Raw genomic sequence first — 24,926 nt, 5'->3', positions numbered from 1 at the left:
CATTGATTAAAACTAAGTTCCATGTTTATCTTCAGATATCAGCCAGCATCAACTGATAAATCACAGCTACAGGAATTTTGCCCAGAAGCTGCCACTAAGAACTGTTATTCAGTGGTACAATAAGATGTAAATTCAGAGAGCAGATGGAGATTATGGGATGATAATAAATAGTGTCAGTAATTAACTAACATGTCATTGAAGAGCAACATGAGGTCTCCACCTATCTGGTTTCCTAAAGATAAGAGGAAACACAGAAGGAACAAACTACGGTATTGAGGACAACCATATTAAAGCATTAACCAGCAATTAGGATATCAAACACTTTGAGGTCACTAGGCAGATGAAATAGGTACTCTACAAACTTCTATATCTAATCATCAGCAGCATTCAATAACCTAGTGTTTTTTTTTTTTCCAGAAGATACCACCTAAAAATGTGCAATAATTAATAATTCTAAAATATATATATTATTAAATCTCAAAGCTCTTCAGGATATCTACATTAATTCTCACAACAGGGCTTAATTAACCTGACAATAATTTTATTAAGACAGAATCAAGCAGTGCATAGAAATTTTGTAAGGCACATTTAGTCTCTGAGGTTCTGAGCCACCCAGGAAAGAGACGTAAATGCTGCCAGACTATTGTCCTGTTACATGAACTTCCCTCAGTTCATAAGGCAGATGAATGTTATCATTTTTTTAAGGAAATCTTGATATGCTTGCAAATTAAATGAGACAGTCCGGAAGAGAAATGTTCATTTTAAAACACAAGAAGGGAAACTGCAACTGCTTGTTTTCCAAAGAATGAAAATGCAAAGCCAGCATATCAGAGAAAATGTGCCCACATTTATCCTAACCTTGTTAACAACATATTTCCCAGACTTGGGGATGGATTTTATCAGTAACAAACAATTAAATGGAAGGTCATAGCAGTGGGTGGATTGCAACTGAAAATTTAAGACAGTATCTTACTTGCAAAATGGTCTTCTCATGAAACCACAAAGAATTGCAATCAGTGACACACCTTAGTGCATGGGAATGGTGAAAGGGAAACGAGAGTGCTGTGCTGCTTTTCAGAGGTCCTCATCACTTCTAGTGAGCAAACGGCAACCGTAGGGCAGAGGTTAACTTTCTAAATTACAAAAGAGCTCTACTCATGCCATGTAAGAGTAATACAACCTCATGCTGCAGCCTCAGTATAGATATAAGAATGAAGTTTCACACTCAGGATCCTTTTCAGACCACCCTCACTCCTAAACCATACATTCCCTATATAACTACAGCTCCTTCTTACTGACCTGCACAAAAAGGAAAACTGTAGAATTTTCCAGAACAGGAAATTAACTTTCTCCATTTAAGCTATTCTCATTTGCATTTAGAAATCATATAGGAGGCTATAGTTAGCAGAGTCAAGCTGCAAGTACCAAGTCCACTGCTGCAAGTAAAGGACTACAATAACAGCTGCAGGGGCTTTTCAGCAATTCTTCAGCTCACAGGCACAGCAGCAGCTATCTCTGCTGCTCATCTTCCACCTAGAACCTAGAAAAGACTAATTGTCTTTACAGACACTTCTTTTATTACCACAGCATAACTCACTCTATTGCACTTACCTGCAACAAACATGAAGTTACAGCTATATATTCGTTTTGTCATGATGCATGTAATCCCAGCCATAAACTGAAGGCCTGTCCCAAAAGGTCTCTATGGTCTCAGTGTAATATTAGAGCTGGATGCAAAGTTCAGATGCAGAAAACACAGGGTAATGCTGACATTTTATCCAGTGACTTTCAAATACTCAGGAGTGTGCTGAATATTACTTAATATTACTAGCAGAAATAAGACATAGTAATGATAATACAACCAAGAAAAAAAACCAGCGCGTCCATATATATTTAATTGTGGCTTTGCTTAGTTCATATGATGTTAGTACACAAACACCTCCCTGTTCCAGTTAAAATATAAGCAGATCCATTTCACCACTGAAGTAATTAGCTAGGTTACTCCTGTTTGTTCACAACTCCATGTTCCTGCTTTACAACTATCAAACATCTTTGGCTAAAGCCCCCAAATCATTATCGCATGCCCCCCAAAACCAAGGTTTTTTATTTGGTTTTCTTTTTTCTTTCTTTTGTTTCTTTCTCTTTTAAGTATGATGCTACAAACATAGCTGGCAAAATACTTTTGTTCAAGATCTGGGAGTTTTAGTAACAACTTAATCTAAAATGATTTTAGATACAACCGTGAACAATTATTCGCATACTTCCATCACTTTAGGTAGTTTTAGGATAGCTCACATTCAGGAACCAAGAAGTGCACTGGGAAAACTGGATAGTCCTACTGCCTCAGACAAAACAATTCTGATTAACCATTTCTCCGGGGTAGCCAGAACAGCTGTTTACATCTGGTTGGTAACATACCCATTGTTTCTACTGCATATTTCTTCTTTCAACAGACTGCAGTGAGAAAAAGGTCTTGATTTGCAAACAGCAAATTCAGAATCAAAACAAAACATAGAAGCTCTCCATTACAGCTGGATAAACATTGCTGACTCAAAGAAGGCCTTTGAGATATGTTTCAAGATAGTCAAGCACAACTTAGTTTCTTTCAGCTATCATATCTCAAACTTTCCTGGCTTTTAAGCCCTGCTGTCCTTGAGGAGGTCAATCAGAATTTGACACAGCTCTTCCTTCATGGATGAAACAGAAACAGCAGGAAAGTTCACTGGCTCAGAAGGATATGAAATATTAATCACAGTTAAAAATATCACTGTTGTTATCAGAATGTTTGTTTTGTAGGTACTTAAATTGCTCATCCAAATTTTCTTAAGCCATAGCAAGACAAATTTCAAAGGAAAAATAACCTAATTCTAAACAATTTTGTTTTGCTTTAAATCTAAACTGAATGTCTTGACTGGCTCTGCAACCGGTCTCATGAAGAAGGAGAGCCTTCCTCATAATCACCATTCTATAGATGACAAAGTTAAAGTAAACTGCTAAAAACTAATGCACCCGTCAACTATTTTCATCCTTTTGTGCTGGAGATTAAAGACAAACAGATGAGGCATGCTAGCTATCTTCGTCAGACAGACTAGACTTCCAAAACTGCAGCACTTATACATAAAACTGAATCACAGAATCAGCTAGACTGGAAAAGACCTCCAAGACCATCTAGTCCAGTCACCACTAATATTTCCCAACTAAACCATGTATCCTAGTACATCTAAACATTTCTTCAAAACCTCCAGGGATGGTGACCTCACCATCTTCCCTGGGCAGCCCATTCTAGCACCTGACCATTCTTTTGAAGAAGAAATTGTTTCTAATATCTTAGAATCATAGAACTACCAAAGTTGGAAAAGACCTCTAAGATCATCGAGTCCAACAGTCCACCTCTCACCAATATTTCCCACTAAACTATATTCCTCAGTACAATATCTAAATGTTTCTTCAACACCTCCAGGGTAAGTGACTGAACCACCTCACTGGGCATCCTGTTCCAGGGCCTGACCACTCTTTCAGAGAAGAATTATTTCCTAAAGTTCAATCTGAATCTCCCTTGGCACACCTTGAGGCCATTCCTTCTCATCCTATTGCTAGTTACATGGGAGAAGAGGCCAACACCCCCTTACTACACCCTCCCTACAGGCAGTTGCAGAGAGTGATAAGGTCACCCCTGAGCCTCCTCTTCTCCAGACTAAACAATCTCAGTTTCCTCAGCCACTCCTCATAAGACTTGTGCTCCAGAACCCCTCACTAATTTTGTTGCTCTTCTCTGGACACACTCCATGGTCTTGGTGTCTTTCCTTTTTTTGGTGGGTGCCAGAACTTTGTGCTACAAAACAAAGGTACTCTCACATGCAAGAGGTATCAGTAATCCAAATGTATTATCCTCAGGCATGTAAGCCAGCAGCCATAGAAAAAGAGGTTTCAAAAACAGTTTTTAAGTACAACACAGGAACAAACGTTTTCAGTTTCATTAACTACATCGTGATTCCAACCTAAGAGGAGCTAACTTTCTCTTACTGCACAACAACGTAATGCACAAGCAGCAGTGCTTTTACTGACGCTATCAAGCAGCAGCACAGCACAGTCTTCAGAGCTGTGGGTTTAATTGCCTAAAATGTAGGAAGAAACAGAATCTAAATGCAGAGACAGGAAACTTAGAACAATGACATTTCGATACTGACTTCAGCCCAGAAAAGCCTTCCTTAATCACTGGTGCCACAACACTGTCTAGGGCAAACATCAATATTAATCCTTGCCAGGTTTCTCCCTGTCACACAAAAGAGATATAACTTTGTCAGACTTGCTCACCTTGAAGCTAACCCTGTCAGAAACATGCCTCCTTGCTGAGCTGCTTCAGGAGATATCAGAAAGAGCATTCTCCCTGGACTTTTTCAGGAAGAATTGAAAACACAATTTTCTGCACATGCTGAAAAATTTTGGTGATTTTCTGCTCCAAGAAGCACTCCTAGGCTGAATGGCAGGGACATAAAATATCCCCTTGTGCCTCAAGGAGGTTCTGTAGCAAACTGGACTGTAATGTACACTTTGTTCAGAGAGCATGATTTTTGCCATTGTACAAACCTCCCCATAGTTGAAATTATATAGGGGTGAGGAGTGAAACCTCTCAAATTCATATTTTTACAAAAGGAAATTTTTGCAATGTTCCTTTGTCTGTTTCAGTTCCATCTTCTCTAGGTCTCAACCTACAACTGCCACTGTACAATGCTATGAGCCACATCTAGTTCTGCTCCTCTGAAAAAAAGACCAAGAAAAGATTGTTACTGTGTCTCAGTGATACTCTGCAAATCATGTGTAATGAAGAAATATGCTATGTAGTTACAGGACAAAGGAGACACAACAGAGTCCTACTGAAAGTTAAGAAGGAGAAGCAGGAACAAAGTTTGATGTACACTGGGAGGTGGAGACTGGATGCCAGCATAATTTAGAAGGCAGAAAAATTAAGAATAGTGATGAAGGTGATGCCAGGATAACAGAAAAAAAATGAGTGAAAAGCTGAGCTTTTCTTAGAGGAGAACTGCGCTAGATCTGGCAAAAAGTCTATGACAAGCTATTTGAGTGCATCTTCAGACAAAGCAAGAGGACTGCAGGGAGAGATCTGGAGCCAGAATAGACTGAGAACATTGAAAACAGAAAGATCAAAAAGTGATAAATCACATGAGGAAATGAGACAATATGGGCTGACTGGGGACAAGAATGGGATTATAGAAAAAAGACAGACAACAGATTACTTGGAAGACTACAGGCAAAAACTGCAGAGGAAAATGGGATTTTCTGAGTAAAAAGGCTTGATTGAAGAGACTTCAGTTTAAAAAAAGAAAGTGGTTGGAGAGATGAAAAAAATTATGGAGAGGAGATAATAGGGACAGAAGACAGAAGGAAGACTTCGACTGGTCTAGTAGGGATGGTTTAAAAATATGAAAGGATATAGAAACTCACACACATGAAAGAAAATTCCCACACTGCAGATGCAGTTCAAGATTTCTGAAGCTTAACCACCATTTCTATCATTTTGTAACACACTGACAAAGCTTAATTCATCATGAATATGGGCTTCTAACTTCTATGAATCAGACGAACAAAATACTGAGTTTTATTATAAACTCAGAAGATTTTACTCAGGAAAGAAAGAAGTTGCTTGAGTAAGTGACTCTAAATGAAGTTTACACATATTCTGACTGAACTGCTATTTGAAAAAGTAAGGCTGGATCCTGAAGAGGAGGTCTATGGGTTTTGCCTTGACCAGTACACCTGTCAGCATGACATAAGCAGGAAGACAAAGTATCCAATTTCTCTTCCTAAACTTGCCCAAAACATGCTTCAAGCTGTACTAATTCAAAATTTTAATTACTCTTAACAGATCATCTGATAAAATAAATCAAACAATAGAAGAGTTTCGTCTATCCTTGGTACAAAGCTTGCCTGTGCAAGAATCACAGCAGCATTCCTGAAAACAATAATAATTCAACTGTTTCCCTAGGTCACACACAAAATTGTTGTACTGGCTAGAAAAACTGTTGTTTTTAAGCATAGGGAGCCCAAACTGTGTCTGTACAGCCTTCTCTTGCTCATTCTAAATCAATTAAATACTTAAGTTAAAAGAAAGCCAGAAAACCTCAGCAGACCCCCAACAGCACATAAAGATCATATTAGCAATGTCTTATGAAGCTGATTTTTACATCAATCTGACAATTTGGCATTGCTAAGAATAAAGACCATCAACATATTCTAAAGTAAACTTAAGTTTATGTCTTTTTAATTTACTTTAACAGTGGGTAAGTGAAATCATCCAAAGGGGTGAAATTCTGTTTTCTCACAGTCACTCCATAGTCTATATGTTAAGCATGCTTAACCCTACATGTTCTAAGAATTACACACACTGAGAAAATTCTTCCTAAAATGATATGCTAGACTAACTCTTAATGAACGAGCTTGGATTCTAGAAATCTTGTCCTACATGCAATTTCATACAGTCCATGTTAATTAAACATTTTAATACATACAGATATTACTAACCCTAGAAACCCCTTCCAACCTTGAAGGACACAGAGGTATTTAGGGGGTAACCAGCATGGATTCATCAAGGGGAAGTCATGTTTGACAATCTTGGTATCCTTCTATGATGAAAAGACTGGCTTGGTAGATGAGGGGAGATCAGTACTCATTGTCAACCTTGATTTCAAGAGGGTTTTCAGCACCATCTCACTTTACATCCTTCTCAGACAAGCTGTTGATGCATGACTAAACAGACAGATGGATTGAAACTTGGGTCCAGAGAGTCACGATCAAAAGCACCAAGTCTAGTTGGATGCCAGTAACTAGCAGTGTAACCCAGAGCTCAATACTGGGTTCAGTACATCTCATATGAGGAAAGGCTGAAACTATCCAGCCTAGAGAAAAGAAGGCTTAGGGAGGGGCTCACCAACATATATAAATTCCTGAAGGTAGGGTACAAAGAGGATAGAAACAGGCTCTTCTCAGTGGTGTCAGGACAAGAGGAAATGGGAACAAACTGGAAAATGGGAGATTCCCTCTGAAAACCAGGAAGTACTTCTACATTGTGTAGGTGATGGAGCACTGGCACAGGTTGCCCAGAGAGGCTGTGGAGTCTCTTTCTTGGAGATCTTCAGAAGCTACCTGGATGCAGTCCTGGGCACTCTGCTCTGGCTGTGCAGGGTTGAGAAGGTTTTGGACTAGCTGGCCTCCAGATGGCTTCCAACCTCATGCAGTCTGTGATTCTGTTTAGCTGTAAGTTGGTCCTTTCACAAATTAACATGGCTAGCATGATGGGGCTGCACTCTTTAATACTTCAACACTCTTCATACCTCTTTGCACAACTTCACAATTGTTAATGGGTGTTGAAGTATTAAAAACAATATCCAAAACAAGCCACGATCATGCATCACAGACATACTCTGCTCAACATACTCAACAGAAACTCAGAGGGTGAATTCATAGACATGAGTTTTAAAACCTCCTCAGTGCTAAAGCAAGAACATGTTTCAAAGTGCTGGAAACAAATGAGAACATACTCCTGTTAAGTATTTTCCCATTGTCCACAGAGAATGTAGCATCAGCAGAGCTCCATTATTGAGGACAAAAAAGTCTGTACCAACAGTTCTCAGCCAGGGGCAGAGGGCAATTAAAATAATACCTATTCACTTCTCCCTTTTTGTCCTCACGTCAACCTTGGTCTGTCTGACATTTTTTTCAGTTGTCTGTTTGTACTTGAGTTGTCTTGTTTCTCCTTCCTCAGTCCATAAAAAAAAACAACCCATACACGTGATGGGCATTACATGTAATTCAACCTTCCCCAACTCCCCTTTTCTCATTCTCAACCCATTTCCTAACCAGCTGCCAAAATTGGACCCAAGTTTATCTGGAAAATAAGACAGACTGAGCTTCTTCCCTTCATCTTATTTTGGCTCTGCACCAGTCATCTGACTGCCAAACTAAACGGCCTCAAGTCATAGACATCCAGATAATCAAATCCTCAAAGGCTACAGCACTCCTACAGATGTTTCTGGAGGCTTCCCACCCTTTTTACAGCCACCACCCTTGGATAGGTGAACCACTGCAATATTGCTAAGGTAACATGGGGAGAAAGGAATCCTGAGAAACACTGACAAACAAGCCCCTCTTACATGCTTCTAGTCATATCTCTCTCCCCTGAAACCAAGTGAAGAATATGCACAAGCTGAGGTAGCTGTCTCCCCACTCTTCTCACCATGTAGGAAACAGCTCCTTTGAAGCCCTTGGATCCTGAACACTTAGTTTAAAAAAAGCTGTGCTGCCAACCACTCCATCTCACAAATAGCTCTCTAGTACCACACAAATCTTTCAAGATTTTTTTTATTTATTAGATGCTGTAGAAAATACCTTTTGGCATTTCAAAGGTGAATACCTCAAGTTCTTTCATAACATCAAGAGCATTTGCCTCATTTAATCTACATCTATTGTAGTTATGCTTCAGATGTTTCTAGCAAGCATTTTTGGCCATTCTATTTCTAAATGAAAAATCTGTTTCACAATTTTAATGATGGCTTCCCTTTTCTCAAGCTGTATAGTTTACTGCATAGAAAGAACAGTGGGGGTTAATGTTCCTAAAAACAGTGGGACCATGCCTGGGGATCACTGACTGCACATAGATATGAACTTGCTTCTGTAACACACACAACCCTTAAGACTACCAAAATGAAACTCTGGCAAGAATTACAGGTAGTGAAACAGCAGAAGATACAGTAACAAATAAAACCTTAAAGAAATAGATTCCTTTGTGAGACTTTGCCGGAGGAGGGGGATGCATGAAATAATTGAAAACTGCATTTGTTAACATAGCCTCATTCTAGTCTTGATTAGGTGAGCAAAAGGCTGGGACTTGGCAGAGGCATTTTCTTCATCTGACCAGTATTTTTCCTTTTGCAAATTAGCTCATACATCTACATAAAGCTATATATTCTACTAACAGTGCACAAGCTTCCAAAGAAATTTTTCTTTGTGGATGGTCATAACATACCAATACAATTGGCTAAGCATGTGGACTACAAAAAATAGCCAAGGGACTTCACTGTCATCTTTAATAGCACAAAAGAACACGACTAATAGGCACAGTTGCAAGTTTGTGGATTGACCAGAACAGTCCACAGAAGGACTCATCCCTATTTTACCCTGTACTAAAAAGGGAAAATGAGTTGTATTATTCAGCTGGGGGCTGGACAAAAACCTCTTCACTGCTAATACATGCTACAGTCACCACTCATTCAAAACTGATATTAAAGAAAAGATTATTCCTTCATTTAACAGCCAAACAATAGGGTTATCCAGTAGAAGCACATGTCACATTCAATAATGTAGGTCAAGGACTTGAAGTGAACAGACTGCAGCTGTGAGCAGCATTAAAGGGAGACAGAAAGGCAGGAAAGAACTTGCAGAACCAGAATATGGGGAGTGAGAGGGGAGGGCTGACCTGAGGAACTACAGGCCAGTGAACTTTACATTTGTGCCTGGGAAGATCATGGCACAGATCCTCCTAGAAAAAATGTTAAGGCATACACTAGACAAGGAGCTGAACAGAGAAAGCCAGCGTGGCTTCACCATGGGTAGATCATGCCTGACCAATCTGATGACCTTCTGTGATGGAGTGAAGGAACTGATGGACAAAGAAAGCACAACCTGGACTTGTGCAAAGCCCTTGACATGGTCCCACACCACAGCCTTATGTCTATATTGGAGAGATATGGATTTGAAGGCTGGACTACTCAGTAGATTAAGAACTGGTTGGAAGAACACAGCCAGAGGTGAAATGTTAGGAATTTTCTAGGGTGGTGAGGCACTGGCACAGGTTGTCCAGAGAAGCTGTGGGTACCACATCCTTGGAGGCATTCAAGGCCAGGTTGGATGGGGCCCTATGCAGTCTGATCACATGAGAGGCAACCCTGTCCACATCAGGGGTTTCTAACTGAGTGATCTTTAGGGTCCCTGCCAACACAAACTATTCAATGACTCTATGAAAGGAAAAGTGAGATTCTTCAGATAAAATCTTTAAAAGTGCAGACAAGCTGTCTGCTGTTTCCTTCTTGCTATATATTCCAGCACACATCTAATAAAATAAAATCAAGAAATACACAAGAACAATGATGTTACACGTGTTATTCTACAAAAATCTTCATCTAGGTCACCAAGCAAATCTCAATTCCACTGTAAGGCTTATTCATGCTGCTGTGAGATCAAATGGTATGAAACGCAGCACTAAGGAACAGTTAACACATTTCTAATTAAGATTCCTACCTTCACAATGCTTTTCAGATCCTGCACATACATCCTTTCTGTCTCCAGGATCTCTTGGACAACTCTGTCTACGTAGAGGAGCTTGGGACTGGTGGGCTCTGTCACCAGGGACATTGCACAGTTTTTGCCTGCTCCTTTTTGTTCTGTCTTCCTTGGAGTGCTTAGCTTTTTTTCAAGGCTCTCCTCGGGATCCTCTTGCTCTGCAGGGGTGTTCTTGCGTGATTTGTTGCTGGAAAACCTTCTTGCTGGGACTAATTCTAGCTTGATAGCTCCTGCTTCTTTCTCCTGGTTAAATAGGCCCAAGTGGCTGTTTGAAACTAATGTCATCCTGCTTCCAAAGGAACAGTGGCTGTCTCTGGAGGAAGCAGAGGAGGAAGTAGAGCTAAAGCTGACAGGACGGTCACTGTCTGACAGGTCCATGGTTTTTTTTTCACAGCAGCGGAAAGGTCTGCTCTCTTTGTGCAGATCTTCTCCTTTTGTCTCGGAGTCAAGGTCCTCTGTCACAGCTGGTAGAACATCTAGAGGTAAGTGGAAGTCATCTAAAAATATAAACAGAAAAAAGCAGTTTAATCATTGTTGCTCCATATAACCTCATGGTTGACAATAGGTGTTTTTAAAGCTTTGCACAAAAAAAATGGGACAAAACAATTTTTCCAAAAAAAGATGACCAGAAAGATATGATTGGGGGATTATTGTAGATCTAATGCTTTTTAGATGGTGGCGATACCCCACTGGAGGCTACTGCATACATCCAGAGTACTTCCAGTTCATGTATATACCTCTGTCACATCCCTTCTTGGTCTCATATGCTATGGTGCTGGGCTTGGCATTAGCATGTGCAGTCTCCCATGCTGAGCCTTGACAGAGACATGAGGCAAATATTTTCCCTAAGGTTAAAAAACTCCATTGGGAAGAGATCTTTCTGTCTCTGAGCTGAGAGCTGACCATGGCTTGGAAGCTTTGGAAAACTCAAGGATTGTATCAGGGACACCAGACAGTATCTTCCATATTGAATGCTGCAAGGCCAACATAGTCAAACAGGAACTAAAAGCATTTATCATTTACCAGCACTGCAGCTTGTACAGAAACAATAAAACCAGAATGATTTCCCAGTGAAAATAACAGAGTTTTCTAAAAAAAAAATTAATTCTCACAGGAAATAGCACTGCCAAACACTACTGCCTTCCAGTAGGAATACAAATTTTTCTGAATCTGTACAACTCAAGCCAGAACATTACCCCCTTTTGAACTGACCAAAGCTGTTTTTAAAATCAATGCAATAACAAAATAAGATGTCTGTCCTCCTGACAGCATATTGAATCTACTTTCTATTTATTGACCATATGACCTGAAGGACATTTTGTGCGATGCAGTGCAGATTTCTCCCTGGCCAGGTTGTGTGCAGTGCACCACGAGAATCTGCAAAAGCACCTGCAGATAAACTGAACACCTGAAGGTTTTCTTTCAGCAAGAACCATTCACCCAAAAACTTTGTCTTGAACTCAAAGAAATCTGGAATATCTGTCCAGTGAAAAACAAACCTGTGGCAATGTAGGAAGAGAAGAAAAAGTGAAGGACTGCTTATGCAACTGCAAGGGAATACTGCTTGTGCTGCAATCATTCCAAAGCAAAATTCAAAGCAAACAAACAGGAGCCCATTTTGAATACACAGGACTATATTTGTATTTAATGCTACCATTTTAATGATGATAATATTAGCTTTTTGTTAAGGAAAATTATTGCCCTCAGCCTGATGTGTGGAACTGACATCGAGAACAATTTTCTCATTATATGGATCAGAAACGGTCCATTAAATTTAAATCTAATTTGACACTTCTATCCGTCTTGTTTTGTCTTCAAGGGTGAAGATCTGCAGCCCTTCTTTATTTGCAACATATAATCAGCACAGAATCAAATTTTCTAATTTTTATCAAATTAACCAAATGAAGCAAAAGCTCAAAAATAAAATACAAAGCAAGAAATCTGGAATATATGTAAAGCTGAAGAATGCAGTGAAGTTCTCTTGTTTCAAAATGGGTATGGATAAAGGTGTTTACCTTCCTACTGCTTGTGATAAGAATGTATGCATTTTTGATAAGAATGTATTTTTGCTATCAGCCTCAAATCATTTTTCAAGTTCAGTTAGAAAGCACAGTATTACTGTGCAGATGTAAACCCCAATGAAAAATGCATAGGATAAACAAGATAACAGGGATACCCTTCCGCTAACTTACTCCAAGAGATTTTACTAAAATTATGTGACAAAGAAACACCTGATTAGCCAAATCTAGTGGGAAAACAAAGGATTCCTGTTACATTCCATTGCTCCACACTCTCTTTTTCTTCCTGTTTCACTGATATGTTGTCTGCCTCACAGATAACCTGAAGGCATTAATATGTAATATTTGCTCCGCAAATACTCTGAGGCTCATTAATACAAAAACCAAACAAAACACAGTCCAGGTCAATGAAATCGAAGCCAGAATAAAAGTAGGTTTTCACAAAACATACTTATAGCCAGAAACACGGAGAGATTTTAACACACCTTAAAGAAAACAAAGAAAACTTTACTCTGTGTTTAATGGCAATGCCATTGCTTATTAAAAGCAACAACAAGGATTAGTTGTAGTAGTTGAACTGTTCTTGTTCAAATACCTGCACTCCCACAGACCTTCAGCTCCTGCTGGATGTGGCTAATTAATTATATACAATGCATTTGACTAGAGTTCCTGCATTTTTATACATACCATTATTCCTGTATCTTTGTATATCAAGCCCTGCAAGCAAACTCTATGGTAATTGAAAATATTGGTCTGCTTTGTACCCAGGACTTCAACCTGACTGTCAGCTTCAAAATTCATTTGGCCTGACATTCAACCAGGAAGCAGATTCCTGTCCTCAGCTTCCAAACCCTGCAACAAACACCGTGCACCCTGATAACGTCAACCAGAGCTGAAAGATCAGTCCTGGCTCTGCCCAGCCATGAATCTCTATCTGAGCTATCTGAGGTATCTGTTACAAAGCCACGGCCCTCCCAAACAACAAAGATTCTGAACATCTTCTAAGGTTTATCTTCATAAGCCCCTCTGAGGCTAGGCAGAAGGGGGGTAGGAGAGGGGGGAAGAGAACAGCCTCCCCCAAATTTGGTCTCACCACAGTTAAGATGGCTGCCCTCTGCTGACTGTTCCATGGAGAACACTGTAACCTCTTATAAATTACTCTTGGAAACAAAACTGTTTTTATAAAAAGTAAACTCATTTCTCTGATATATGAGGCTTCACAATCCCAGCGCCTCCACCATCACCAATGTCACAGCATCAGCAGCAACTAGAGGCACCCAGCTGCCGGCAGCATGCACAGCCAGGGGTATGGCAACTCTCCCACCAGGGACAGGCTAAGAGCTTGTGTGCTCCCTGACCCACATCTGGCCGGGTCACTACGTTTTTCATTCGGCATTCTTTTGTTTACTGGACCCTTTCAATGATGAGCCAAACTAACACTGAGAACTTTTGTGAATTGTGAATAACAGTATTAACTCAGTCTGGAGGGGAAAAAAAAAAATCCAAAATTTGCATACTTTAATTAAGGAATAACAGTGATGACTTGTTAGTTCAGCACTGAAAGGGGGATAATTGCATATTTGTCTATACTCACAACGCTCCCCAAACAAGGTCGTTTCTTGTTTGTGCCTCTGCATGAACCCAGCTAACCCTCCCCCAGCTCCACAGACCTCTCCTCCCCCTCTGCCCCTTGCACCCCATTGGCAGACACACACACACACACACACTGCATACTGGCAGGACACAACCTCAGACTGCTTCCAAGCAAGAGCTACAACTGGTGCACAACCTATAATGGAACAAGGGAAAGAAACACCAACTTCATCCCAACTGACAACTGCAGTAGTGATTCAACACTGAAGTGGCATGCAAAGCAACTCTCTTACCATATCTACTGTTTTCAGCACATAATCATAACCAGCTTCTCACTGAAGTGCATAAACTTATTTTATCACTTGCTTCTCTTTAACATATATCTCCTGCCTCTGACTACATTCACAGTAATGATAAATGGTTTTCCATTATCTCTGCAGCCTTGGCTACTCGAGGACAATAACATATGATGAGAGATAAAGCAGGCTAAGTCAACTTTATATTTGAATACAAGCCCCATCTAAATATAGGTGCTTATTCCTTTGAGTTGTTTACTGTGTACGGCATTTTAAGAAACAGAACACGGGTAAGAATTCACAACTCAATTTATATTCATAATTAGTATTGTTGTTGCTTTTCTTCTGGCACGAAAAAGAGCACCAATGATATTATCTGCAAAGTCAACATTACCAGAAATTGCAGCTTCACATCCTCTGGAAGGTCAGCTAAATAAAAGTGATGAGACTACAGGAATCTTTTCCTGCATTTTCTTTCACTTTTCTTCTCCAAGAAAGCATTTATATGGTAGATACAATAAAGTAGGACTGTTTATAGCAATTTCTACACTTAATATTAAGCTCAGACACAGCTCTGGGATTTAGAAACATTAACGTCATACAGCTGCCTGACTGAAAAAGTTTAAAATCCATTCACTGCAATAATCCCAACATCCCCACATCCTCTGCTTTGAACGCTACCCAAGTGAAGGTCTGCACATTATTAGTTACTAACTTCTAAGTACGCACATGTCATTTCTAAAACTAATAACTTCTGCAAACAAAGCCACATTAGACAGCTACAATATTTGCAAGATTATATCTCTTGATATCATTAATTCAGCATTAACTGCCATGAACGATGTATTGCCAAGTATTTTAAATGAACTTTGAGCAACAGAAATGCCATTTATTAGCAATCTTACAACAAGCAAAAAACAGCCGTCAACTAATGTGTCTCTGTCTGCCCAACCACCCTCCCCACCACGCAATGCTTAAATCAGAACAGCCTCTGTCAGAACCGAGCCTGCTAATGTCCGAGAACATTACTGCAAGGGAAAATCCTCTGCGACAGTATCTCACCACTGAGGAATGTCTCTGGCTCCCTGCACAGAGACCGAACAAGTCCTCTATTTTTCAGATCCTTTCAGAACAAACCACGACCTACCTGTGCAGCAGGGAGTAAATGCACGCTCTGCCTTCAGCTGTTCCCGGATTACATCACTTGGGCACTCAGGTAAAATGAGAAGCTCCTGCTAGTCTGTACAGCTCCTTCGCCAGAAATATTGCATGAGTCAGCTTTTATCTATCAAAACCCTAAACACAAAGGCTGGGCAGAAACCTGATTCACAACTTTTTCACTGCCTTTTTCCCAGTGCACCAAGACTCTTCAGCATCGCTGAGAGACTTAAATGAAACATTACATCATTCAGCTCAGGGACAGGACAATGGGCATCGCTGTGGGTAACTTTAACATGCACACTTCACTGAGCAACACCCAGTAACTTCCATTTTTCCAGGCACAAAGCTGTAAAAATAGCGAAGAGAGCCTATGCTTCCATGGCATTCCTTATGCTTTGACCCTTTGATTTGCTGACAACATTGATAAGCATACAAAGCAAATAAATAACCTGCTGGTATTGTGAAATTTCTGTATTTATGTTAGAAACTCCCATGTAGCTGCAATGCTAATTAAAAAGGACCGTTCTGGATCTTATTCTGCCTTTACATAAACAGGAACAGGCTTCTGCAGTGTGTTTGCAAAACTTCAGTGCTTTTTAAAGCGGAAGAGGAAAGACTTCCAGCAGAAAATGAGAAAGCAGAGCCACCAAGTGCTCTGTGCTAAATCACAGAGAAGCATGGGAAAATAGAAAAGAGTTTTGAAGGGAAGAGTGAGAGGACAAACTGAAGGAAAAAAATGAAGAAATAGAGAAAAGGAAAAAAAGCAGAACTAGAAAGAGGAAAATAACCGTTTGTAAAGAGAAGAAAGAAACAGGAATATGAGCAAAAGAGATGAAATACACAGAAGGAAGGTTTAACACAACACCTTGCTTGCTCAGTTCCTGACTGCAGGACTCCCTGCAAACCCAGAGCAGCTTTGTTTTAGCACAGGTTGTCTCTTAGTCTGAGGTCCAAATCACTGCCCAGACCAATGGGCTGGACAAAAAGAATCAAATTGCTGAGACAGAGAATAACTATTTCTGGGCACCTTAAAAGAGGGCTGGTTGTAGTTGCTGTGTACATAACAGTGGGGACAGTCTCAACTCAGATCACTCATAGCTTTCTTTACTCCTCTTAGAGAAGTGCAGATGGTGAAAAAATAATGGCCTTTTTGGTCTAGAGACTTTTCTGGTCTATGGTGGGGGTGATGGCACTTTCTGGCTTGGAACTGGGAAGCAAAACAAATCAAACCAGATCCCAGCTGCTGGCTCACTTTCCAGGTGTGCTCTCACAGTGGTGTGCTCAAACCAAGCCCAGAAACAGATACCCTAATCTTATAAATAAGTGTAGAATTCACTCCTTGTCCCCTTCTATGTGACATGGTCTCAGCTTCATTAGGAGTTTTCCTAAAGAGCATACTCCTTGATCAGCACCTTCCAGCAGGAAGCTGGGTGAAGAGAAAGGAAGTGAAGGTGGCCTTGAGGCCATTTACAGAGCCAGGAAATGCTTTGATCTGAGCTACAAGGCTGCCAGGGTGAAAGTCCCATTTACCCAAGCTTAAAGATCAGCAGTTTACAGCCCATTGCAACACTGCCACTTGAGGTATTTGAGACAGGCTCTTTCAATCAAGTATTTTCTGGTATATGCATGTTTACATTAAAAAATGTGCATGCATACATACGCCCAGTTCTTGCAAAGCCTACATAATACTTCATTCAGGGCAACCATGAATCTGTTCTGGACACACTCAAAAGGCATAGGAAGTCCAAGACTGGTTCCAGCATTCTCAGTTAATGTTCACATAGGCTGCAGTGCCTGTGTTCTCTGCGAGATATTCTGAATGTGGTGAATTTACTGTATATTTGCTGTGCATCAGTGTTCATACAGAAATAGTCAACAGCTGAGAACTTACATCCATAGACGTACTTCCTTCACACCTGGAATATTCGTTAACCATAGAGCTCTGTTGGAGATTTTTACATAACCCTTGGGCAAACCTGTAGGGCATCAACCAAAGGTAGTGCATGGTTTTGCTCCTGTCAGCTACCGTCTTATTACACACAAGCAACACCAGTAACAGAGCAAAAATGCATTGTCATTTAACAATGACAAATCACACAAATTCAGAAAGTTTGAATTTAGCCCAGCAATGGACTGACTAAGAGGCAGCCAGAGACAGAGAGCTTTTCACATGTGCTTCATTCAGTTAGGTGCAAGCAGAATCTGCAGTGATGCAGCATTTGCTGGAGCCACTGGTACAAACTTGTAGTGACCTTCCATAAGCTTTAATGCAGATAACAGGGAAGAGGGAGAGGTGCAGAGAACCTTACTCTATTCTGCTTTGCCCCTTCATTTCTGCACATCTACATTTGGCCTTTGCTCCCCTTTATATTCTTTCATATCAGACAGCAGAGGTTCACTCCACACATGATGATTTCCCTAGGAAATTCCCCCCTCTATCACTCAAAATATATTTTTAACTGAGATTTGTCAGTGTAAGAAACTGGAAACTCAGTTTGTTTTTAACCCTCTACTGTGCATCCTCAATGAAAGATAACATAGGCATGCCAGAAAAATAATGATTTCACCCCGCTTCTCCTTGTTATCCAACATTTTGTATCTCCTGGATTTGGCTTTTGTTTATCTGCATTACATAACAGGTATTTGTTCCTTCCTCTGTCCTTTCTCCCTGTCTCCTCCTTCCTCCCTCTGTATGCATAGAGCTACAGACATTATTACTGCATCAAATTGAAAAAGGTGACCTGTTTGTGTTTTGGAGCAAAGCCTTGATTTTTCTAAGCTTTAATAGTAATTGGAGTTTAGGGGAATTAGGAATGATGTTATTATATAATTGCTAATTAGTTAAGGATTTACTAAAGAAATAACAGTACCTGCCAAAACTGAGGAGAAAAAAAAAAAAAAAAAAAAAAAAAAAAAAGCAAAAACAAAAACCACCACAAAACGAAACAAAACAAAACACCATAATACAACCACAGGGTGCATTCAGGCTTAAGGACACACTGACATCTTCACTGAAAGTGCAATGTAATGTATTAATAACTCACTGCATTGCAGTAGCTATTTAATCTGTACACAGTGCTGCAGAGAGATCTAACAAAAGGAACAGTCCATCACATGCTGCTGAAGTACTGCAATGTAAATAGAGCATATGGATTTAATGATCCATTTATAGGCCATCTAAAAGGATTGTTTTCCATCTCTTTGGGAACTTTGGAGCTTTGCTTCTCTCCTCTTTAGGAAAAAAAAGAAAAACAAAAGAAAAAAAAAAAGAAAGACTACCCAGTTACATAAATATATCAGTAAAATGGATTTTAAATGAAAACTCCATGTAGATTTGTATATCTGAGTGCCTATGTGGGAATAAACACACAGTTCTTATCTCCACCATGAATGATAAGGCAATCAAAACTCTCTTCTCTGCCCATACTGGTGTTTATGAAAGATTAAACAAAAATTGTTCAGTGTGGTGGTGTTTGAATTTTTAAGATTTTTGGTAGTCAAAATTCCACGGCATGAGCTGAATTAAAGTCCATATAGACTCTTCTTTCTGCTCAACACCATGTATTATCATGCCTTGCTGCTGGCACACTGCTAATCTCTTTCCAACCTACACTACTACATCACCATAATGACACTCGTACACCAGGTCTGGTTTCTTCTTCCTCTTGGATTAGCCTACTCTGCTCAGCAAAAGCCCTGTTGTGCCAGCATGCTGCTGCTAATGGAAGTTTCCAACCTTAGCCAACTGAGCAGAAGCTGTTGCTGAATTTCACCTTTCAGAGCCTTCTGCAGCACAAGCAGACTGGAGTCATTGGCTGTACTCCCTGTACAGTTCAGCGTGCTGGTTGCTCTATCACATACACTGCAATGTTTTTAAGAAGAATTCTAAATGTGTTCTAGCTAGCAATGTAAAGTTCATTTTGCCTACCATACAGAGGGATACACAATTGCAGCAAAAGGGATTATAGCATCTAGGAAACATTCTTACTAGTCACAGCCAAACACTTAATTGTTTGCCCACAAAACAATCTACATACAAGTCATCTCTTCCAGTTTAACTCACAGAATGTCTAGCAGGAAAAACAAATAAAAATGTAAAAACCAGTTTTCTGGAAAAGACAGTTTCCTTAATTCCAAGTAAAAATGTATTTCAGAAACCTTAAATTCTTGAACTTTTCCTTTAAATCTAACTGAAGGATTTATTCCATTTATTTTTGAATCAGAGACACTTACTGGAACCTCCTCTGCACCTCAGGAAGTTTAGCAACTGGAATTTTGAAACAGAACTGAAATAATAACACCAAAGTCATAGCAACAGATGTTTGCATTTATAGAAAAAGAAAACCTTTCCTTTGGGTTTCTTCTCTTCAGCAAAATTAACAGCCACAGAAATTACCATCCATGTTTATTTCTTGGGGAGACAAATCCTTGAATTCTACCCAGGATGGAACTAAGACATGGCAATGGACAGAGTCCATCACCAGGCTGGTTCTGCCTTTTCAAGCAGTCATTTTCTTTTGCCCACTCTGCTAAAGACACGGTAGGTTTTATAACAGTAAGCTAATGGCTCTTTCAATACCCCAATTGAATAGGAATGTATTCAATGACCGAAAAAGTACCTAGGACTTAAAAAATGACTGCAATAGATTTTTGCAGCATATAGTAATGCCTATTTTGAAACCTCACAGATCATTGAATGAAAATAACTAAATAAGAAGAACGCAAGCAGGTGTTCAAGATCAAAGTACTGGTGTGTGACAGTTCCTCTCCATTGCTTCTATAGCTGAGAAAGGTATTTCACATAAATAAGATCCTGAAGACTAGGACTGCCAAATGACAACAACTAACTCATCATAGCAGTAATTCACGATCTCTCATTGCTGCCATATACAAGAGACCTGTAACAGTGCAGTCACACACAATATTCTATTTTTATCTTCTACTGATGTTCCTTTTACATCTTGACAGGTTGTTTACCTTGTTTTGTTCTTCCCCTACCATACTGTCATTAGACTTTAAGGTATCTCTGTGAAAGACACTTCAACACAGCTGTGTTTTTGATGAGGAAGTGGCTTACCAATGCTTTCAATGCTGCTTTAAGGCAGTATTGCAGTATGTGCTGCAATTTAGCTTTTTCATGAAAAGAAGCCATTGAGAACACTGAAGGAATACTTTCCTTACGACTTCTATATCCAAGAAGCAAAGAAAGAACTGAGATGATAGCAGATCACTGCAGTGTCAGCGTGCAGAGTAGCACAGACACTGCACTCACATACAAATGGTGTTAATCCTGCAACACTCACCAGCACATCAGTAGCTAAGATGAGTAGTGCCAAGAGTCATTTCAGAAGCTACAGGGCAAGAAACAAAAAGATTAGAGACTTGGATTTGCCTGCTGTGAGTATTTGGTGCAAAATTCACAGTGACCTACTCACTGGGTTATAAGATTTTCTCTGTGCTTTCCTCCTAATATAACAATAATATGCTTAATTTAAACAGAAAGACAGTCAGACTTTAATTAAAATTAACATATATTGAGAGTCCACAATAATTCTTCACTAACAGCTACAGATAAATTAGCCCATGGACTTCTAAATTGAATTCTCTAACATCCACATTCAGAGATATTTCAGTTGATCTTTACATGCATGTAACACCCTACAAGGTAAGCTAATGAAAAAGGTATTTTTACATATCTTTTTCATATACATATCTTGCAGCAAGGTATGAAAAAATGAAATATTCATGAAAAGACATCACATAACTGTCACCACTCTCCTGCTTTCCTCGCTTCCACAGCAACAGTCAGTACTACATCACCTCTCTCTTGCAGCCTCAAACACTTTCACAATGGCTAGCTTTTAGATCACAGGTAACTCTAACCAGCATCCAAATCCATCCATATGGGGGAAACCACCAACAGTACTCAGTGCACAGTTCATATGTGTCTTCTCAGCACTCAAATCACAGACAGAGAATGGAGAAACAAACCCTCTTCTTGAACTCAAATCAGAGTTATTCTTCTCAGGTTTCTCCTTTGCACTCTATCTTTCTTCCATAGGGCCATTCACTCCCACCATTGATCTTGTTGCTTGTTTTCCACAAGAAACAAGTAGCAAATCCCTCTTTATTTTAATATTGGAGTTAGGCTCTACATCAAAATCTCAAAACCAAGAGTGCATATCTGCTTGCAACAGGGCCAGCAAGGCTAATACCATGACCTGAAGTCACTGAAGGCGGGGGGCAAAGGTTGTGTTTCCTCTGCATTGGACTGTAGGCTTTTCTGACAAACCATGCCAGAAAACAATTTCTTTTGTTGCTCTTGTTTTTATGGAGAGCATTAAAGGCTTCTCAGTTCCATATCCCTTACACTTGGGAATGTACCAGATAATTCAGTGCCCAGCCTACTGTTTAGGAACCATTCTCACCCCAATCCCTGTTTATTTTCAAAAAAAAACCTCACACAATAAAACATTTGCTTTCCTCATGTGAGCACAATAAAAAGGTTAGGCTGTAAATCCCCCATGAACTACCTCCTGTAAGGCCCAGCAGCACAGGGCTGGTGAAGCAGCTGGGGCAGAGGAGATGCTGAGCTCCAGGGTCTTCCAGTCAAGCTGGGGAGGTGACTGGCTGCTGAACAAAGCTGTGCATTCAACTATTGAGAAGTGGGGCATGCTGAAAGGCTGAGAGGCCACTGCATGGCTATTATTCTGCTAGGTTCAGCCTGTTACCACAGCTATTAGCTGGCATGCTCACTTTTCAAATCCCCATCTCTTTGGAAACCCTGACTACCATTATTTTATAACAAAGAAGTACAGGTTAAAAGAAGTGTAGCCAGGCATTCTCCTTTCACATTATATGCATTCCTTACATAGGCAGGATTTTAGTAAGAAATATTTCACTTATACAGGTATTCATAAATTATGTAGTAATTAAAATGTTTTATTAACAAAGATTTTGGCAAAAGAATTGTAAAGTTTGTTTAATTTTGGTCAGCAGAAGAACATAAACAGACAAACCATAACTCTTCACTAATACCTTTTGTGCAGGGAGACAGTGATAGAAAAAGTAGGAAAAGTTATAAATTAAAAGACAGGAGATATGAGATAGATGTTAGGGAGATACCCTTCACTCAGAGGGTGCTGCGGACATCCTATGCCCAGAGAGGCATTCAAGGCCAGGTTGGATGGGGCCCCAGGCAGCCTGAAGTGAAAAAGGATAGCGGTTCTCCTCCATTCCATTTTTCCTATTTTACAGTTTCTATAAACAGCCAAAGATGATATCAGCTATACTTACTTCTGCAATCAAAAGCATTTATCTCACATCCTATAAGCAATAGGAACGGTGATATTCTTCTCCAAGACAAGTAGTGTGAGGAGAGTAAACCAGGCCCCTTTAGCAACTGATCAGCATCACTTTACTGAGCACCAAAAGATATTAAAATATCCACTCCATTGATTTTTTCAATGAATACAATCTTTTTAATTTAAACCAAAAGAACTGAAACATTTTTAACTTTTAAACTATGCACACGCCCTGCCAGTTATAAATTTATTGCAAAATATTTTGAAGGTTATAAAAACAATCTGGGAGAAACATTCCCCTCCAATGAAATCACAGCGGAATTCTTTGAAAACAATGTCAAAGGTTTCTAGTGCTGAAGGCCTGAGTTTCATGATGTAATGAGAAGAGTCAAATCCACTGTGGCCACATTGCTGCCTTTTGTAGGGCAACTGTTACAACTGACTGCGGCTCAAAAAAAACCAACAAAAAACAACATGAAAAGCCAGAAGAGGTCCATGGCTAAACCATAACGTTCATACGTATGCTGACAAATGGGAGGGAAGGTGTCAACTGGTCTCCACTGATAAGAGATCTCAATCGCAGAATTTGAGAGACACTGAGTCACAGCTGCAAGAAAAGCATCTCTCAACAAGCATAGCACAGTTTCGCTGGAAATACCAAGAAGGGACTTCAACTTCAATATTCTCTTTTGCCTTTCAAGGTACAACAACATAAACCCACTTTTAGGACTTGATGAAAGACATTGACACAAATCCTGTTTCTAAAAGTGTGGCATTCTGTTTACCAGGAGGGTGTACAAATTCTTTCTCTGTATTAGGAAAACACTCAGGAGAAACTCCTTATGTTTGGGACAATCTATGGTTAATATTTTCGCATCTTCTAATAACTGTCTTAGAAGAATACTGCACAGGGAAGAATATGTGAGGATGAAATCATCTGAAAGTCCTCTCCACTTTGTTCTCTTAGCCTGTCATCGTTGTCAATTTACAGGATTTTGGGTTGTGGTTTTCTTTTTTATTGATTTTCTTACTCACATGATAGCATGACATATCTAGGGAGAGAAGCAAGACAAATATAATTGGGGTTTGCCAGAGTTCTTACCATGATTTTGTTATCAGCTTCTCTACACTCTGAAAAGGATATTTCAAATTTCAAGTCTCACCATGTCAGCACTTTGTCTCTCACACCTAGAGATGGCAAGAAGCATATTTAAGATAAAGGACTCAATAATCAATATTAGCAAAGAGGAAAACAATTATGGAGTATGCACTGAGTGTGTTAGGCTGGGGCCCACCATCTTCCCCTAGTATTGACATTCCTTTCTTTTTTATGTTTACTTTCCTCTTCTCAAATTAACGTAGTTGGTTTAGGAATGTACCACTGATACTGGCAGTTCTGCTTTGAGACTAATATTACTCTATATATAGCGATGTAGTTAGGAATCTTTTATACTCCCACTTGTCCCCTCCATTGATCCCACATTACATACTGGGAGTGGAAAGTGATAGTTTACAATGTTAGTTTAAATAAAAGTAATTCACTAGGCAACTCCACATCCTCATCTGAAGTATATTCATTTTTAGAAAATATAAATCTTCAGAGTTGCCAGAGTGGAATGAAACAGACATGCATGCTGCACACTGGGGCTTTCAGATTTCCAAAGTGCTCAGCCATGAACTTTTCCCATATGAATTTTAAGGAAACATTTCTTGTATTTAATCAGAAACTGGAAATACCACCCCACTAATATTAAATAAGTCATGCCTCCCATTACTAGCTAGATATCAGTAGCTTGGGAGAGTAATTATTTACTCACTAAACTGTTCTTTGTCTCTGGGATTTAATGTATCAATCATGTGGTGCTTGGCCATCAAAAAGTTTGCTTGATATCCTGTTACTGTTTATATATAAAGGTTTAAAATTAAATAAGTGATTCCTGAAAAAGAAATTCTATTCTAACTCAACATAAAAACTGAATGGATTTTGCACATATCCTCTGCACATTTATTTCTTGAAGTCTTAATGTGAATGATTTATTCTTTTTGTCATCAGAACACATAAGCTGATGCAAGAGTATTAAGCCTTACTTCAGCAAAGGCTCTATCTTATGAATTTGGTTAGATGAAAAATAATTTTAAAAAATGAAAAACAACTCACAGTGAACAAAAAAGTTATTGTTTCTGCTTTTCCAGACTATCTG

At 39.5% G+C, this 24,926-nt stretch overlaps 1 protein-coding gene across 4 annotated transcripts in view; it reads right to left on the bottom strand.

Annotated features, from left to right (window-relative positions):
* PLEKHG1 (pleckstrin homology and RhoGEF domain containing G1) overlaps window positions 1–24,926 on the bottom strand; it is a 123,253-nt gene that overhangs the window by 37,237 nt on the left and 61,090 nt on the right. For 2 of the 4 annotated variants that reach the window (XM_015858099.2, XM_015858100.2), the window contains one exon: window positions 10,312–10,850. In XM_015858099.2, coding sequence (XP_015713585.1) covers window positions 10,312–10,850 — 539 coding nt within the window. Of the gene's footprint in view, window positions 1–10,311; window positions 10,851–15,407; window positions 15,568–23,827; window positions 23,917–24,926 lie in introns of those variants that run through there. The other 2 variants (XM_032443925.1, XM_015858102.2) reach the window with 2 other exon arrangements.

This window comes from Coturnix japonica, chromosome 3 (genome assembly GCF_001577835.2).
Source record: "Coturnix japonica isolate 7356 chromosome 3, Coturnix japonica 2.1, whole genome shotgun sequence".
NCBI classification, from domain to species: Eukaryota; Metazoa; Chordata; class Aves; order Galliformes; family Phasianidae; genus Coturnix; species Coturnix japonica.
The sequence above is the reverse complement of the archived record's forward strand: the minus strand, read 5'-3'. Positions and strand labels throughout refer to the sequence as shown.